This window comes from Heteronotia binoei, chromosome 18 (assembly GCF_032191835.1).
Source record: "Heteronotia binoei isolate CCM8104 ecotype False Entrance Well chromosome 18, APGP_CSIRO_Hbin_v1, whole genome shotgun sequence".
Lineage (NCBI taxonomy): Eukaryota > Metazoa > Chordata > Lepidosauria > Squamata > Gekkonidae > Heteronotia > Heteronotia binoei.
The window spans coordinates 17,278,715-17,298,750 of NC_083240.1; the positions used below are offsets into that span (position 1 = coordinate 17,278,715).

Sequence of the window (20,036 nt, forward strand, 5' to 3'; positions counted from 1 at the left end):
TGCCCTAACACTAACTCTAAACCTAATGGGCCCATTGACTACAAATAAATATGTGTGTGTGAAGCAAAATATGAGGAGATCAGGTTACAGCATGCTGCCTTCCGTCTGTGGGCTACTTAGCAAATAGAATTTAAATCATCTCTCGATAGCCATGTACAAACACACCTAAAATATTAGCATGCACACACATGAGAGTAGGGCTTGAATTAAATGTGTGGCATGTGAAGCAACAGCATATGCCTCCATAGCTAGTGTCTTCCTATTGTCAACTCAGAACCAATTAGTAATTGAAACTGTTGCAAAATTTTTATTTTTAGCATCTAGAAGGCACTTAATGTACTTGCAAATTGCCATTTGATGGATGGATTGGTTCCTTGTCATGCTCAATATTATGCCAATAAAGGTTACTGTATTGTAGCTAGTTTGGTGTAGTGGTTATGAGCGGTGGACTCTAATCTGGAGAACCAGGTTTGATTCCCCTCTCCTCCAGATGCACCCATCTGGGAGACCTTGGGTCAATCACAGTTCTCTCAAGAGCAATTCTCTCAGGGCTCTCTCCGCCCCACCTACCTCACAGGGTGTCTGTTGGAGGGAAAGGAAGGGAAGGAGATTGTACGCTGCTCTGAGATTCTGAGTGAAAGGTGAGGGATAGATCCAACTCTTCTTCTCTTCTTCAGTTTTGCACATACCTAGAATTGCATTTAAATTGAACTGTCACCCATGCCAAAATCAGCTATGTGTGTTTAACTGGCATACCACAGATAGGTCCAGTGAATAGCTGGGTGTGTGCAAATTCACTGAAGAAAGTGCCTTTGCCTAGGCAAAAGGGTTTGATTTCTTCAACTCTAAAGGCAGTCTTCATTTTGGGCAGGAGCTCACAGGAGTGGAGCTCCAGAACCTCTACATTTTATTGTGCTCTTTCTTACATTCTATTGTGCCCTTCCTTCCTTCCTTCCTTCCTTCCTTCCTTCCTTCCTTCCTTCCTTCCTTCCTTCCTTCCTTCCTTCCTTCCTTCCTTCCTTCCTTCCTTCCTTCCTTCCATTTTATTGTGTTCTTTCTTTCTTTCTTTCTTTCTTTCTTTCTTTCTTTCTTTCTTTCTTTCTTTCTTTCTTTCTTTCTTTCTTTCTTCCTTCCTTCCTTCCTTCCTTCCTTCCTTCCTTCCTTTTTCTTTCTTTCTTTCTCTCTCTCTTTCTCTCTTTCATTTTATTGTGCTCTTCACCATGCCACTATGGTCCCATAGGAGAAAGTAATTTAAAAAGTTTGATGTAAGTAAGGTTTTATTATGACAATTCTAATTCGAGAAACATTTTAAGGTAGATGCTGAGCTGACAGAATTTAGTGCACCTTCTGGTGATGTCAGGGGTGTGTAGCATATGCAAATGAGTTGTGCTAATGAGCTTCAGTACCTCTTTTTCTATGAAATGACCCCTGCCTGAAGGCATATTGGAATCACTGAATTCTGTGGAAATTCAAGTGTAAGAATCCCCTGAGGGCATCAACACATTTTTGGGATGTAATTGTACCTCTAACTTTAATTCAATTAGTCCCATTAATTTGTAAATGAGACATTAACATTCTTTCTTCTAGATTGCCATATGGAAGGAAACCGCAACAGTATAATCTCAACCCACATACGTGGCTTCCCTTATGTCCTGATGTTAAGATGTTCTTAAGTCTAGGAAAAGGGAAGCGTTTAAAGCAGAGGTGTTGAATTCATTTGTTATGAGGGCCAAATGTGACATAAATGAGACCTTGTTGGGTCGAGTCATGTGTGTCATAAAATGTAATGCCAGGTAGCAGAGATATAAACTTTATAGAGAACACAGACAAATATAATTAAAGATTTTTTTAAAAAACTTAAAATAAAACATTAGCTCTTGTTGGTCTTAATGGTGCTTTCTTTGTAACTCTCCTATGTGATCAAGGGAACTGGGCAAAGGAAGCTCTGGCTCTTTCTTTCCTTCCCCAGGGGACCAGAAGGGGGAGAAGCCTCAGCCAATAGAAGGAAGAGAGGCTTGGCTCAGTAGCTCTGCTGTGTGATTGAGAGAGCCTGGCAAAGCAAGCTATCACACACACCCTTTCCTCCCCAAGACAGGAGCCTCAGCCAATGGAGAAAGCAGAGGCCTTGCTCTGTAGCTCCTGTGCGATTGAGCAAGCCTGGCAAAGCAAGCTGTGATGTAGAAGAAAGCAAGAGAGAGGGAGAAGGAAGCAGATGACAGCCAGATGCTCTGGGAACTGATAGGAGCCTTCTGCAGGCTTGATTCTGCCCCCAGGCCGCATGTTTGACACCCCTGATTTAAAGCATCTGGAAACATTTTATTAACAGTAAACATTTAATGCATCTGGAAATATTTTATATCTGATTATATAAAGGAATAGCATGGAAAAAATGAAAGCGGATTCAACCTCCTTTTCTGCTGGTAAGAAAAAAGGAAATTGTGTGTGGCGTTGGAGTGGGAAAGTAAAAAGTACCACCAAGACACAATTGATTTATGGTAACTCCACTAGGTTTTCAAGGCAAGAAATAAACAGAGGTGGTTTCCCATTGCCTTCCTCAGTTAGGAACCCTGGACTTGGTTGGTGGACTCCCATCCAAGTACTAGCTCAGCCTCAGGCTGACCCTGCTTACCTTCCAAGATCTGACAAGATTGGGCAAGCCTGGGCTGTCCAGATTGGAGAAGGGGCTTTTTAAAAATGCTGTACAAGGGATCATCAGAACTGCATGTACAAAAACCATGTGGGATGAGAGCTGTAGTAAAAGCAGGGCATTGACATTGGTGTTAATGTAGAACAACAACTGAAATGGGCGGGGGAGGGTTTCTTTGCAAAAAAGGGGAAAAGGCATGTTAAACAGGGGTCTGTTGTATGAGGTTGGACCCTCAATTTTAGTAGCAACAGGGTGATGGACTTCCAAGCTATCTGGGTTTATCCCAAACCCCCGGGCTTTTAGCTCCCTATTTCCTCTCCTTAACTGACCCTCACCAAAGAAGAGCATTCATGCTGGCTAGATTTAATGCACTACCTTTGGCCATTCTCTCTGGAAGATACCACAGAATCCCCCACAATCTTAGACGATGCCCTTGTAGCCAAGGAGTCATCGAAACGGTCCCTCATGTTCTTCTGGACTGTCCTTTCTATAGCAGTCCACGAGTAAAATACCTAGATGCTCTGCTCTCTGACCATCAAGGCCTTTCTGACAATGCCAAGGCCCGCTTTTTACTTCATGGGGAAACACAACTTTGTTACCACTCACGTTGCTTGCTTTTTACAGGTTGCGATCCAAATCAGAGAGGCTTTTACTCATGTATAGCCCACAGCTATTTTATGTCATTTAACTTTTGCTGGTTTTTTTTTTTTATTATATCCCATTGTGTCACTGTTGGTTTTAAGGTATACTGTATTTTTGTATTGATGCCAATAAAGGTCTATGTATGTAATTATTTTAATTGCTGTCTTTCATCCTGACCTACAGCACAGTGTAATGTGCATAAACATAAAATAGAAAAAGTAGCTTGCTTAGGACGGCTTCTACCATTGCAAGTCTGAGACTTGAGGGTGCAGCTGGGGAGGGTTCTGGACATGACCTGGTTTAATGGCTGAGGAAAGACTTTTTTGTTAGCTAATATCAGCGCATCAAGAGGTAACACAGGAAGAGTTTGGCAAGAATGAGGATGGGAGAGGTGAGATTATTCATACCCAGAATTGCACATACTAAACAATGAAGAAAGATATACTTTAAAAAGGCAGAAAGAAACAAGGGGAGAAGTCAGAAGAGAAGGTCAGAAATATACATATGGAAGAGGCCGTCCTCCTGGAGTACTCCTTGGATAACGTGTATCTGTCCAGTACAGATTGATGAATTCAAGAATTTAAGAGTTTTTGAGGATCTGTGCAATATAAAATTTGTTGGTTAGATCAAAGGGATTGGTATAATTTGGGCACAAAGGTAATTTACCTTGATGAAACAATGTCCTTTCCATTCTTAAATGTTTGGTTTGTGCGATTTATAACTTTCAGCATTTACTGTAGGTGCAATTTCAACGCATGTAAAGGGATATGTGTAGTGTCTATTTTATTTTTTTATTTTTTATTTTTATTTCTCTTTTTTTTCTTTTTAGTCCCTTGCCTTAAATTGTATCATTTACCTAAAAGATAAGGAACTATATTATGAACAGGACAAAGAAGGCTAGGAAAGGAGTCTCCATTCCTTCCTTCCATCTAAGGATATTAAATATATTATTTTAAAAGAGTTTAAAAACTATCCGATGCACCAGTATAGCAGCTGTGCCTAATTACCTCCCAGCAGGGCTTATTTTTTTTTTTAGCAGAACACACAGGAAGGCAGTTCCAGCTGGTTTGGTGTCAGGGTGTGGCCTAATATGTAAATGAGTTCCTGATGGGCTTTTTCTACAAAAAGTCCTGTGTAAAACAATGGTGATGCCAGGGAGTGTGGCCTAATACACAAATGAGTTCCTCCTAGGCTTTTTCTACAAAAAAAGCCCTGTGTGAAACAATGGTGATGTCAGGGGGTGTGGCCTAATATGCAGATGAGTTCCTATTGGGCTTTCTTTGTAGAATAGTCTGCCTTCCAGACTATTGAAGCCACAAGTTGGGAAAGCTGCCTTGCTGGATCAACCATTTCACTAAGCGCAAGTCAGGGGGGTGCCGGGGGTGTGTGGCCTAATATGCAAATAGTTCCTGCTGGGCTTTTTCTACAAAAAGTCCTGTGTAAAACAATAGTGATGCCAGGGGGTGTGGTCTAATATGCAAATTAGTTCCCGCTAGGCTTTTTTTCTACAAAAAAGCCCTATGTGAAACAATGGTTATGTCAGGGGGTGTGGCCTAATACGCAGATGAGTTCCTGTTAGGCTTTTTTCTACCAAAAAAGCCCTGTGTGAAATGATGGTGATGTCAGGGGTGTGGCCTAATATGCAAATAAGTTCCTGTTGGGCTTTTTTGGAAGAATAATCTGCTTCTCAGACTATTGAAGCCACAAATTGGGAACGCTCCCTTACTGGATGAACCATTTCACTAAGTGCAAGCCAGCTTCCGTGGAAACTCCAAAGCCTTGCTCCCAAGAGCTGAATGCACTGTTTCAGAGGTCACCTGACTGGGCTTGCTGCAGAGCACTGAGCAGTAGAAAAAAATAGATAGAGGGAACTTTTTCTTCCTCTCCTACAATACTAGAACTTGGGAATTAAGTCCTTGACTTCCAGAAAGCTTTTGATAAAGTTCCTCATCAAAGGCTCCTTAGAAAGCTCAAGAGTCATGAAGTAAAATGATCAAAAACTGGCTGATTAATAGGAAGCAGAGAGTGAGTATAAATGGGCAGTCTTCGCAGTGGAGGACGGTAAGCAGTGGGGTGCCGCAGGGCTCGGTACTGGGTCCCATGCTCTTTAACTTGTTCATAAATGATTTGGAGTTGGGAGTGAGCAGTGAAGTGGCCAAGTTTGCAGATGACACTAAATTGTTCAGGGTGGTGAGAACCAGAGAGGATTGTGAGGCACTCCAAAGGGATCTGTTGAGGCTGGGTGAGGTGGCAGATGAGGCTGGGTGGCAGATGAGGTTCAATGTGACCAAGTGCAAACTAATGCACATTGGGGCCAAGAATCCCAGCTACAAATAAAAGTTGATGGGGTGTGAACTGGCAGAGACTGACCAAGAGAGAGATCTTGGGGTCGTGGTAGATAACTCACTGAAAATGTCAAGACAGTGTGCAATTGCATTAAAGAAGGCCAATGCCATGCTGGGAATTATTAGGAAGGGAATTGATAACAAATCAGCCAATATCATAATGCCCCTGTATAAATCGATGGTGCGGTCTCATTTGGAGTACTGTGTGCAGTTCTGGTCGCCGCACCTCAAAAAGGATACTTTGCTGGACCTCAAAAACTTTGCCGGAGTTGAATCCTTCGCAGCCAAGCATTGGAGAAAGTCCAGAAAAGGGCAACTAGAATGATTAAAGGGTTGGAACACTTTCCCTATGAAGAAAGGTTGAAACGCTTGGGGCTCTTTAGCTTGGAGAAACGTCGCCTGCAGGGTGACATGATAGAGGTTTACAAGATTATGCATGGGATGGAGAAAGTAGAGAAAGAAGTACTTCTCTCCTTTTCTCACAATACAAGAACTCGTGGGCATTAGATGAAATTGCTGAGTAGTCAGGTTAAAACAGATAAAAGGAAGTACTTCTGCATCCAAAGGGTGATTAACATGTGGAATTCACTGCCACAGGAGGTGGTGGCAGCTATAAGCATAGCCAGTTTCAAGAGGGGATTGGATAAAATATGGAGCAGAGGTCCATCAGTGGCTATTAGCCACAGCGTATTGTTGGAACTCTTTGTCTGGGGCAAGTGATGCTCTGTATTCTTGGTGCTTAGGAAGGGCAACAGTGGGAGGGCTTCTAGTGTCCTGGTCCCACTGGTGGGCCTCCTGATGGCACCTGGATTTTTTGGCCACTGTGTGACACAGAGTGTTGGACTGGATGGGCCATTGGCCTGATCCAACATGGCTTCTCTTATGTTCTTAAGTCAACAGGCAACCAATTCCAGACAGACAAAAAGGAAGGAGTTCCCTTTGATAATATTTGTGGTGGGGTTGCTAAACCACACTGACTAAAGAGGTGTTCCACATTCAGAGGCACTTAACCTATGAATACGAGTGCTAGGAGGCAACGTCAGTAGAACGCACTGGCATTTATGTCTTGTTTGTTGGCTACTGAATAAACCAGTACGCTGGACTACGTGAACAACTGTTTGCTCTTCTTGCAGAGGCATTGAAAAGGTGCAAAATGTTTAAATTTAATAAAATACCTGCATTTTTAAAAAGAACTTGATCTGGAAGAATTTGATCTCCTTAAACATCAATGAAACCTAACATCTAAGCATTTACAGGACTGTGCACCTGTAAGGGAAAAGATCATATATTTTATAGGGAAAGAGAACAGAAAATGGTTGGAAACTTAAAAAAAAATGTTTTGATTCCCAAAAAAGGCAGTAATGAAATTGAATTGGGGGCTTTGAGGCTGAAGCAACAGGGACAGGATCTTCAAAATAATCTTTTATTCTTAGCAAATGTGTACTACAAGCATACTACAAGTACTACTTTACTACATAGTCTGGAAGATGCTACTGAGAAAGTATGAGCCAAGGGCACCATCTGCTGGTTGGAAAGAAGTTGTGTTCTTTCACAGTGGAAGTGGCTTTATTAAACTATTCCTTAGGCCTGAAGGAATCATAAAAGTGTTTCCATTAAACATCTCTGAGAAGAGGCAACTGGTTGTCACTATTGTCCTGAAAAATCTAGTCTATTGTATTTTTAGTATGATGGTTCCAAGCTCCAACAATGACACACAAAGATAGTACAAAGTAAGAGTCCAGTGGCACCTTTAAGACCAACAAAGTTTTATTCTAGGTATGAACTTTAGTGTGCATGCACACTTCCTCAGATGCATAAAAGTGGAAGGTAGCAGTTCATACTTATAGACAGAGGCTGAACAGCAAATTAGCATGTAACATGATGAAAATGCTTTAAGATATATGGAGACAATGTAGGAATAACAAGTTTAGTTTATACAGTCAGTAGTTGTTTGTATTTAATTTAGAGGGAGACAACAGTGAAGCAATAAATATGTCAAAACAGAAGATAAATGTGTAACAGTATCCTTTCTAATTGTGGGAGGTTAACAGTCTTTGTTGCTACGCTTTTAACAAAGTGACCCTTCAAAAGAGGCAATGCCTATGCTGTCTTCAAATCAGCACGTACTCGTACATCTTTAGTGGGTGGATTATGGCTTCTTAAAATCAATAACAGGTCATGTTTCACAGGATGGAACATTATTTAGAAGACATCAGTGTCTAAAGATTGTGCTCTTAATCTGTACGATGAGTGAGGGAAATTCCAGTGGGGCGAAAATCGCACTTTCTAGGTTTTGCTCACTGGTGGCTTCATAAACAGGACAAATAGTGAGGAAGACTTTTACCGAACTCCTTCCAATCATGAATGATTGTATCTTCATCCACGTGGACCAGGATGATGTCCAAATGAGCAATGCCTCTTGGGAACTCTACTGCCTTGAACATGGCACCCAGCCTGATGGGAAGATGCCCAGTGAGAAGACTACTGGATGAGGAGACAACTCCTTCAACACGTTCTTGAAGAGAGATGGGTGCTGGCAAGCATGTCTTCAGGGCTGTGTTCATAGACTTGGAGCCAACAGAGACAGATGAAGTGCACACTGTGGAATGCACTTCCAGCTCTTCCACCCTGAGCAGCTTAACACTAGCAAGGAAGATGCAGCCAATAACTCTGCTCAAGACCACTACACCACTGGAAAAGAGATCATTGACTGTACGACAAGCGTAGAAGACCTAATTAAGAAAAATAAAAGGAAGTAGTGGGGGGGGGATAGTAGTTTAGGATAGGCAATATTTACCAGTCTTGCAGTTTCAGGTCCATGGAAGAGTGAAGCGACTGGCATTTCACCCAATAAGAAGTTGATGTCAAGAAGAGAGCGTGCTGAGTCCGTGTATTTATAGGAAAAATGTACCTTAGTGCAATACAACAGGTTTGTCACTAAAATAATAGATTAATGTGTTTCCAGGAAGGTTCCCAAAGGGTTGGACAAATGGCCGGTGGTTCTTTTGGAGGGGGATCAGAGAATACTGCAGGGGGCTTAATAGCCCTCCTGTAGGTAGGATATATAGGAGCCCCATAGCACAGAGCGGTAAGATGTAGTACTGCAGTCCAAGCTCTGCTCACAACCTGAGTTCAATCCCGGTGGAAGCTGGGTTCAGGTAGCCAGCTTGAGGTTGACTCAGCCTTCCATCCTTCTGAGGTTGGTAAAATGACTACTCAGCTTCCTGGGAGTAAAGTGTAGATGACTGGAGAAGGCAATGGCAAACCACCCCGTAAAAATTCTGCAGTGAAAATATCATGATGTGATCATAGAATCATAGAGTTGGAAGGACCTCCAGGGTCATCTAGTCCGACCCCCTGCACAATACAGGAAACTCATGTCACTCCATGGGTCAGTAATGACTTGGTGCTTGTACAGGGGACTACCTTTACCTTTTTTTTTTTTTTTAGGTAGGATATGGCTGATGATGACCCAGAATACAGGGTGGATGACACTTCCAGGTATTATGGATGTACTAACAAGAGGTGTCAAGAGGGTGCCAATGTCAGGGCATAAACTTCAAAGTGTGGTGCTACTTTCCCAAGAAATCCATTGCTATAAAATATGCATTACCTTTTGGGTGGGAGAGATTTGTTTGTAATTAAGTTCTTTGGATTCACTTCCAAACTGTTTTCCAGGCTTGTCCTCTGACTGGCATTCCTTGTAGGGTCATATTTAGGCCAGGCAGTGTGTCAGATTTAATATTTTATTTGGAGTGATATTCAATGAAGGGCTTATGTGCTCTCTGGCTGCCCCAACCACCCATCCTTAGGAGGGAGCTGACTGCTAACAATCACCACTCTGAATGAAATATGTCTATGGTCATGTTGACTTTGTTCTATTTAAAGCCAATTATTGAATGGCAATTCCAGGAAAAGGGTGTGTAGTATGTGGGAATGATTGTAGCATACAGGGAAGAATGAGGGAAGAAGGTCACCACTATAAAAGGAATGCATGTTGTGTAAGACTAACTTCAAACCCAGAATAAAAGTAAAAAGATTTTTCTTCCTTTGCGTATGGGTTGTTTTTCTCCACGGACCAGAATGAGAGGAGGGAAAGGGATTCCTTATCCTATGAAATTAAACAGTAAATGTCTATGAAACAACTAATCTAATACAAAACAAGTGAGTAACTTAATTGAATAGTACATGAATAACTAACTAATAATGCAAAGGAACTAACTGGATTGGCTAAATAATTCAAGGAACATAAGCAACTGAATTGACTATATGAATATAAAAGTGAGTAAATAATGAAACATTAATATTCTAACTAAGTACAGCCCCCTTGCTGTAGGTCAAATGGCCCCATATCTATCTGCTTTACAAGTACCACAACAACACAGAGTCTTTACACATGCTAGATTTAATATAATGCCATCAGTGATTTTACATGGTAGATATAACAATATTGCATATTTGGCTAAATATTCAGTACAATTCTGGATGTATTGAGACAATTTCTGACATATTTTTGTACTGTTGCATATATAGGTATACACAGGGGTCGTTTTGTATAAAAATAGGTGGTGGAGCTCATCCAGGATTGTTATGCAGCTATTCAATAGACAAGGTGGGGAGGAGGAAGTGGAACTTTCAGAAAGATTCAGGAGCTGCGCTCCTGTGAACTCCCACTGAATCCGAGGCCTGGGTATTCACCTCAAATTTCTAAACCTTATCTTAGCTGATATGATGGACCTACCAGATGCAATAAAAGTGCATCGTCTTTTGAATGCTTCCTCACCTGAAATAAAAGTGAAGCCAGGTATGTTTTTACAGTCAGCCATAAAGCTGGATCAGGAAAAACTACTGAAACAAATACTGTTATTTTATAATATGATGTTGTTTGCAACACCATGCATTTTGTAATGTGGTTCCCTTTTTTTATATATTCTTTTCCTTTTATGAAACGAATACTGTTATTTTATAATATGATGTTGTTTGCAACACCATGTATTTTGTAATGTGGTTCCCTTTTTTTATATATTCTTTTCCTTTTATATTTATCTTTATTGTGTTGTTATATGCCAATAGACAAACTGGCTGACTTACTGACAAACTAGGCACAGAGCTAATAATACAATTAACTAAATGATAACACTCAAACTAGAAAGCAATGGGTTAATAAGGCAATGGAACATCAACGAAACAATTGAAGAGTAAGAGTTCCGGTTTCCAGGCGATGAATGAAGGCGGCTGCCGCCGAAGCTCCAAAACGCTAAGTTGTTTTATTAACCTTTTATACAGTTTTATGAACCTTTTAAACCTTTTTTCTGTTCCTTTAGGCTGTTAATTGTTTGAAGCAGCCTAACAGCAACTTAGTTAACTCTTCCTGGCTGAATTTTATCTCTTTGTTTTATAAATAGCTGGTCACTAGGTATTTACTGGCTCGTTTCCCAGCTCATGTTTTTAGAGGAATAGCATGTAATTGCTTGAGAAGTTGCTAAATTTTGCCCTGCGGTAATGTATCCCTGCGGTTTATTATCAGCCTGAGCCAAGGAAATAAAGCAGTTTCTTTTTGCTATTACATTTTGAGATTAATATGGGTGTGTCTAAGCATAGAAGAGACCAAGAGGAACCTTCATTACCTTTTCCTAAGCAAAAGAGAATTGGAGACTTTTACTCTGTACAAATTCCAACCTCCAATCATTTTGAGATTCTGGCTGACTATAATGATGCTTTAAATAAACCAGCATTAAATGAATCAGCCTTAACCAAACAAAAAGTTGGTGATTCACACCCAGTAATTAATGACAGCTGTAAGCCGGAGGGGGCAGTGCGGAGTCCTCTAAGCAGCACTGAGTGCAACAATTCTAATGACCCATCTGATTTGATCAGCCTTGTTGCTATAACAGTTGAGCACATCTATAATCAACTAAAACTGCTGCATAGTAAAATTGATCATGCCAGTAAGCAGATCTCTTACTTTGGAAAGAGACTCCAGGAACTGGGAGAGATGGAATCTCCAAAAAGCCCCTTTTTGGATAGTTATCCCAAGACTGCCTTTCCAAAGCAAGTAACAAAGTCAACAACAGGTTACAAATTAAAATCTTCATCTGATGAGCGAGAGCAACTTTATAAACTCATCCTCTCCCCAAACAAAATCTGTTTAACCATCTGCAACTACAAGGGGAGGGGCCCTTTGTGGAACTCTATGCAACTATCCAAAAGACATTTAAGAACTTTATTCCCAGGGGAAACGGCTTGGATTGATCTACATGAGATAGATCTCTTTGATGCTTGTCCCCAGTCACAGAGGGTGCTTTTATCTTTCAGCGCAGATTCCTCAGCTTCTGTTGCAATCAAAAAAAATCTCTCATCCAAAGGAATCTTCCCTACGTGCGTCTTCAAGAATGAAATCATTCTACCCCTGATTCATCGAAAGAAATATCTAGATCTACAGGATAACTCTTCAATAGTTGCAGATAGATCAGGTGACATCTTGAATGCAAACACTTCATCCACCACAGCAAATTTGTCACCTCAGTCTTACCCTCTTAATGAATCTATGGAGGTTCTTTCTGCAACCAACATCTTGGAAGACAATATTAGAGATCAGTTTCAATCCCTTCAGTCTTATGATCAACAAGACATTTTAAAAAGACTAGACTTGTTGAAAGAAAGCCTCTTATTGAAGCAGAGTGAGCAGCAAAAGAGCTCTCCTGGGTCTTCTTCTATCGAGTTGAGAGAGCTTCAAGATGTGCCTTTGATTGACCTAGATCATCAAGATCCTCCTCACTCTTCAATTTCCATTTGCCCTCCTTTAACAAACTCGAATGTGGACAATATGATATCTACTTTCCCATCTGAGATTTCACTAACCACTTACCCCCAATCTGAAATCAGGCGGCCTTCAGAAAGGCTGGTCGTTGCTGAAATTCATCCAGCGCCCACCACGTCTATGGACAATTCCATCAATCCTAAGGATAATTTCATCTGGCCAAGCCTTTATGAACTTAGCAATTGAAGAGTAATGCAATGCAAGCAATACAAAACTAATCGCAGAATCAAATGAAGAGGCAATTGGATGGCAATAATTAAGCAACTGAAAAGTATTCAGAAAATCAAAAAGGTGATGCAAAACCTGAAATTGTATGCAGTGAATTGAAGCGAATGAAGAATAAAGCATTGCAATCACAGTGACTCAATGGCTGCATACAAGAAAATCATATTTATATTTTCAATCTTGAAGGAATATGCATGATTTTGGGTAGATGAGGAAGAGGCTTGAAGATGAAAATGAGTCTTGATGACCACGGAGGGGGGGAAGCATGATGGGTCACCCCACCTCCCAAGCCCAAAGTTTTCCACCAGTGTTAAAAATATACTACTACGTTAATTTAAAAATGTAAAAGGGAAAAGAGGAAAAAATGTTGCTGAGATGGAGGCTTTAGGTAAGCTGTTTATGAAGTCATCTTCTTCAAAGAATCTAAAGTAAATGGAGGCACAGACAGTTTGGGTATAATGAGATAATTTAAGGCATCCAGAGTAAATTCAAACAGGGCTTTTTTGTTGTTTTCCCCTGACCTTTTTGGTTAACTTTGTTTACCATTGTGTCAATTCTCATTAAAAGCTGTCTTCAAGTAAGAAGAATAACATATTTCAAGTCAAGACTTTTAGTCAACCATGGAGACACCATTCCCTCTTGGTACTCAAATCAATCCCTTTTACATTTCTTAATTTCGATTTCTTTCATTCTCTTAAAAGAGCTTCTTAATGTCATTGACCAATGTTTTTACTTTTGTAGCAAGTAAACTAGTCTCCATAAATGTGCTAAATTTAACAAGTGTCCTTAATCTGAGAATCCAAATGTTCATTTTCTTTATTAATCCTTTCAATCAAAAGCAATATCAAATCCATAGAAAATTTGTGAAGAATGGAAATCCATTTCATCTTAAAACTCCTAATCTTTAATGCAAGAAAATGAACGTTTGGATTCTCAGATTAAAGAAACTAATCCCCAAATGGAACCGAGTCAGTGAATGTGATCTATTAGAGATCACCAACTCTATTCATTCTCACACAGCTGTGGCAGGAATAATTCTTGTACAGCACCCTGTCATTAAAGTATTACACATCTCCATCATTATCCATCCAATTTACCATGATCAAAGGTCTGCTGGGTATTTCACAACCATAATTAGCCACAGCACTATTCACACAGGAAAGCTACATGAGATGTGTCACTTGGACAACAGGAAAAAACCAATTATTTCAAATAGTTTGGAAACCGTTCTGAGCAAAAGTGAAGATTTGATTCCATAAGTATTCTTCTCATACAGTGCATGCATTTGCCCATGATGAATAAGGCAGGTGTAAAAAAAATAGGCTATGCACTATGCTTAGTGATGTTCAGACACCACTGGCTTGCCTCACATCCTGTTCACCAGCAGTGAATTTGGACCCATTCTTTATGGACTGTTTGTCTGTTAATTTCTGCTTGTTCTGTGGATTGTTTCATTATATCCCTTTCTAACAGCGTTGCTATTGGCTTTCCACATATGTACATTATAGCTTATTTGAATTTGAGTCCCTGTTTCTGTCTGCTATTGGTTTTCCCACACTCACAGGTTTTTTGGGGGGAAAGAACTATGTTAACCTATTTGGTGACTGAGTGATCAGCTCGCATCTGATAATCACAATCACATAGGATAAGTCTATTGTATACATTCACAGCATCTCTCATACTGACTGGCTGCTCCTTGTGTCTACCCTAAATCAATCCCCCTCCCTTTTTCTGTGCTTGCAGATGTTTTTCCAATGTAAAACACTGACTTTTTTAAAAAAGTAGGCTGAATTAATGTTTGATCCTTTACATATATAATGAGTTTATAAGAAATCCAAACAGAAAATAAGAGTCTGATAGGAAGCAGTATGATCTGGGAAAAAATGAATGGGTGCCTGTCTGGTAGGCATTCAAGTAATTTGATTGAAAATGAGCAGAGCACATGATCAGCTCAATCTGATCATTGTAGCTGAACACCAAAAATTTGACTGCCAAACACATCCATGGTGAAATCCACAGAATTCCTAAACATAATTGTTTTACCTCTCTTCAAAGTTAATAGAAGCTACACATCACTTTTCCTAAATACCAGAATGCTTATCATACTATATTATCCCCATATTTCAGCTGATTGAGGCTGTGTGTATGAGAGAGAGATCTGACCACAGAATCTTCTAGCGATTCACATCATCCTGCCAAATAATTAGTTCTTTATCCTACACCTACAATAGTTTGCCTAAGGTATCCTTAAAGCCACTTTTCAAATAAGTCATACAGTGAACTGAGAAAGTGGGTGTAGTCTAGTCTTTAAGGGCATGAAATAAAATGCAGAAATGTCTTGATTCTAATCTCACCCATTGTGCTCAGTTTTGCACATTATATCCTGTGCATGCACTTGCTTTTTCCTCTTACATCTTCCAGCCCTTCACATCTTTCTCCTCATGCAACACCAATGTGCACAACACAAATGTTGCAAAAATAGCAGTCTTAATGTTCTGTGCATACTAATACTTCCCCCATTTTATTTAATTTTAAGAGGTCTCAGTCATTCTGCTTTTCATTTTTTTCTATTTACAATCATTCAATTTTTCATTAAATATCAGTTCATTCATATCAAGACATTTTAAATTAGAAAATATAAATATGGCTTGATCATTTAAAATCACAAGTTCCCATTCATCATTATACATAAACCATATATATATAACTATGGAGATCTTTCTAATTTGTGCAAATTATCATATTCCGGGTGAATTCTTTTTTAAAGATAAATGTTCCAGGTAAATTCTTTTCATTTTTCCTATTTTTGAAAATCATACATAATCCATAGTAATATCATTACATAAATTACAGCTGTAGAAAACAATAGTCAGTTTGAAAGTCAGTTCATTTCTACCTGACCACACTATTTTACACATTACTTCACTACTACACTGAAATAAAGGTTGTCAACTTTCTTCTTCCTACCTTGTATTCCTAAAACATTATAGCGCGGTTAATCTCACCATTCACAAAAAAATCAAACTTTTACAGGTAATCTAAGAAATTCTCCAGGTTTACAAAAATGTTTCTCAATTATATAGATCAACAGATCATGTGTTCCTAATTTGTACATTTTCTTCTGACCTATGTCCCATGATCCCTGTTTGAGTGAGCAAACAAGGAAGCCTGACAAATGTAAAATTGCCTTCTTGCTGTTGACTCAGAATCAGCTGGTAATTGAAGCCGCCCTGAGCCTGCTTTGGCAGAGAGGGCAGGATATAAATAAAAATAAATAAATAAACTGTTGCAAAATTTTTGTATCCAGCATCTAGGAGGTGCTTAATGTATTTGCGCATTGCCAGTTGATGGATGGAATGGTTTCTTGTCAGGTTGGATATTATGCCAATAAAGGTTATTGAACTAAACAGATGGGCCGAAATGCATTTGGGCTAGTGGTTATTTTATGTGTAACCAATAGGGCTGGCACAAACTGGGAAAATGGTGGTTCATGTTGATTCATTTGACTGTATGAACCACAAACTTACATGAACCACCATTTTCCTGAAATGGTTCATGGTTCATTTGGTTCAAGAGGCGGTAAATGAGACAACAAATTCATGGGGCATCTTTAATAGGCTCTCCTTCACCCACTCTTCAAGTATGGCAGAAATTGAATTTGGCATGTCCAGGTTATAGTCCACCAAAGCAGGTGCCCCCAGGAAAGCTCAGCTTCAGGTTTGGTCCCTGAAACCACAACAAAGAATGCCTTCCCAGCTGGGAAAGGGTCTAAAAAAAATGTCCCACTTTGTGGAGGGAAAAGGAGTCCCTCAAATCCTCCCCTAAAGCAGCTGTTCAGTGAACAATTCTTCTTCTGCTCTCTTGACAACTGACTCTTCTTTTTTTGTGCTGCAAAGTGAAAGCAGCTGAGTCAGGGTATGATATTATACTGGTATATAATCTACTTCCATGGAGCACAGTGGAAGCTCCATTGTTAGCTCCCAGAGCTGCCAATCAAGCTATGGACAACTGTTTTGGGTTTTTCTAGGGCTCTACGCAAGTCTACCTCCAGCATTGCCTAGGAATCAATTGAATTGGTGCCAGACTGTCTGGAGAATGAACTGCAAAAAAATGAACCACCCAAACTTCCATGGAGAAAAGGCGGTTCATTTTTGTGTTTGGGAATGACGTGATCAAATGAACTGGTTTGTAAAGAACCACAAACCATGGTTCATTTTTTGGGTTCATGCCCATCCCTAGTAATCAATATTTTGGTCAGTTATTGTACATACAACTTATATTTCCAAATACAATTTCCCTCAGTGGAACAGGCTTCCTCAAGTGGTGATGGGCTCTCCTTCCTTGAAGGTTTTTAAACAGAGGCTAGACAGCCATCTGACAGCAATGCTGATCCTGTTAACTTAGGGCAGGGTATTTGTGAAGCTCCTGCACTGTGCAGGGGGTTGGACTAGATGACCCTGGGGTCCCAACTCTATGATTCTACGATATTTGTCACTGTTTGCTATGTGGATATATTGTGATACCCACTATCTCATTGTTTTAATCTACATTTGAAGTATGTTTTTAATCTGCAGTTACTGTATCCTTTGTAACAAATAGATGTGTTTTAGCTGCTCAGTCTTCTATGTTCCTGACTTGTTTCTCAGGCTGGTTTTTTCCCCTCCCCCCCTCCTTTGCTGTTTCCTAATCTGAGAAATTCACCAGGTTTACAAAAATGTTTTTGAGAGGGAGAGGACAAAGAATACCCATTCTATAAGCAGTTAAAAAAAATGATAACCCTGTTCCCCCTCATTGTGACTTCCTCAAACTGTTCCAGCCAGTGTATCCAACACAAAATGCCTCCGCGTTACCAATGAAAAGGACCAATTTTGTTGCGGCTCTTACTTTGCAAGTTGCATTAATGTAATAGATTTCAGTTCCCTAATTAACTACATTAGTCAATTACCCCACAGGAAGCCATCTCCACTTACAGAGCAAAATTAGCGATGGATCACAAAGAAGGATATTAGAATTCTGCTGAACCAAGTAGGAGTCTAGTAGCACCTTTAAGACCAACAAAGTTTTATTCAGGATGTTAGCTTTCGTGTGCATGCACACTTCATCAGATGATGAAATGGGGTACAGTGAGCAGTGCTACATATAGCTAGTGGGCAGTGGTTAAGCATGTAAAATGGTACAAAGTTAGAATCCAATGGCAAAATACTGAAATTTACAAATTGAAAGAATAGCAAATTCTGCTGAATTAGAGTTGATCTAGCCGAGCATTTTAGTTTTGAAAGTGAGTACCTATATGCTCCCAGAAAGTATATAAGAAAGTTACGAAGGCTATATCACCATCCTGTGATGGTCACAAGCACCTGGAATTAGAAGTATACTGCCTCTAAATATGTAGGTTGCGTTTAGTCATCAAGGCTAAGAGTCATTGATAAATCTATTTTTCATCATTTAAAAGATATTGAGAGCCCGTGCGTATAGTGGTTGGCGTGTCAGACCAGGATCTGGAAGACCCAGGTTCAAATCCCGACTCTGCCATGGAAGCTTACTAGGTGAGCCTGCTTCGGTGGGGAGGGCGGGATATAAATAAAATGATTGATGGGTTGGGGGGCCCCAGATCTGAGGAGTTATTATGAGGCATTTCAATTAAAAGCATTGATGGAAATAGCAGAGGAAAGGGAGCGGAAATGGGTAAGAGTAGAGAATGAGGCAAACAACGGAATAGGAAAACTAGAGGTTTTTACAGGACGTAAGATTAAAGTCAACATATTAGAAACAGGACCGAGGAAAACAGCTTTGATGATTTGGAGAAAATGGCAATTAAAATGGTTAAAGGGAACGTCTAAACAAACCCCATTAGAGGCTTTAGATGAGAAGAGTGGGGATAAGAGATGGTGCAGGCTACTCAGGTAAAAAGGGTATAGTAAGGTAGAAGATATGTTATGTGGGTGGACACTTAAACCATTGCAAATGTTATATGATCAAATAGGTAGGAAATATTGGTTGAAAATAGTAGGGTTATATAATAGAATTAGGAAGATAATAGAAGATAGAATGGTGACTGAAGGAGAACCAATGGAGGAGCTGTTGAAAGGGATGATAAAAACAAAGAAGGGAATGGTAGGAAGGATACATAGGAAAATGATGATGGAGAGGGAGGAGATAAAAAATGTAGTTAAAAAAATGGAGTGCAGAAACTAATTTAGCAGATAAAGCATTTGACAATCTCAAGAAAGGTATACATGAGCTCAAAATGCATACATTTAGAGAATTGGAGTTAAAAAAATTTATAAAATTGTATAGAATGCCAGCAATGTTAGCCAATATGTTCCCAGGTCTGAATTCAAATTGTTGGCATTGTGGAAAGAAAAAAGGATGGTACTCCCACATGTGGTGGGAATGCTTAGAAGTCCAAGCTTTTTGGGAGAAAGTAATAGAGCACATTTATAAGTTTTTCACTATAAGACCAAAGATAGATCTAGACTTAATGTTTGGGAGCATACTAAATAAACACGGAGTTAAAAAAGAAGATCTAGACTTATTCAAGGCAATGGTGTTAGCTGGTAAGGCAGTAATAGCCTTTGGCTGGAAGGACAAAACTAAATGGATGGGACAAAACTGGCATAATTATTTATTTGAATATATTCAATCAGATATTATAGTTATAATTAATCAAGATGAGCAATGGGAGTCAAAAATAAGAAGGATAAAGGAGAAATGGTATTCATATTTAAAGTGGTCACTAGAGGGTCAACGGCAGGACATTCGGTGGAAACTCCTTAATTTGTGCCCCTGGCTAGAAAGATGAGTACCCAAGGGAGGGAGGGAGGGATCGGGGAAGAAATATAGAGTGATGATTGTAATGGAAGACAGAAATCTTAGGTACTAAAACATTCCCATATCTCCTATTAGGACAGGAAGAGCCCGGCAGTGATAAGAAAAAGAAGATGAAGAGGAAAAGGATCTAATAAGGCCTAGAAGAGGAAGTAGAATAAAGATTGGCTGTATTCACTTGAAGGCAAGAAGGCCTCAATATGGACCGAAATAAGAACATTTAGACTGAAAGGACTGAACAAGAATATTTAGTAAAAGGGGATGGAGGACTAGATGTATATTCTGTATGAGAAGAAGGATAAGTTTGATGTAAAGGATCAAAAATAATAAAATATATTCATATTAAAAAAATGATTGATTGATTGATTGACCTTGGGCCAGTCACACACTCTCAGCCTATCCTACTTCACAGGGTTGTTGTGAGGGAAAAATGGGAAGGACTAACCTTGTACGGTCCTCTGAGCTCTCTGCAGGAAGGGCGGGGTAAAAAAAATGTCCTATCACATGACCATCACCACATCTTGTGGCA

The 20,036-nt window shown here is 39.7% G+C and overlaps 1 protein-coding gene across 1 annotated transcript in view; it reads left to right on the forward strand.

Moving 5' to 3' along the window:
* The first annotated feature begins 7,994 nt into the window (after positions 1-7,994).
* The window catches only part of LOC132587343 (arylacetamide deacetylase-like 4), a 41,492-nt gene continuing 29,450 nt past the window's right edge, over positions 7,995-20,036 (forward strand). Inside the window, exons 1-2 of the mRNA XM_060259617.1 lie at positions 7,995-8,106; positions 10,358-10,438. Coding sequence (XP_060115600.1) covers positions 7,995-8,106; positions 10,358-10,438 — 193 coding nt within the window. The remainder of the gene's footprint in view (positions 8,107-10,357; positions 10,439-20,036) is intronic.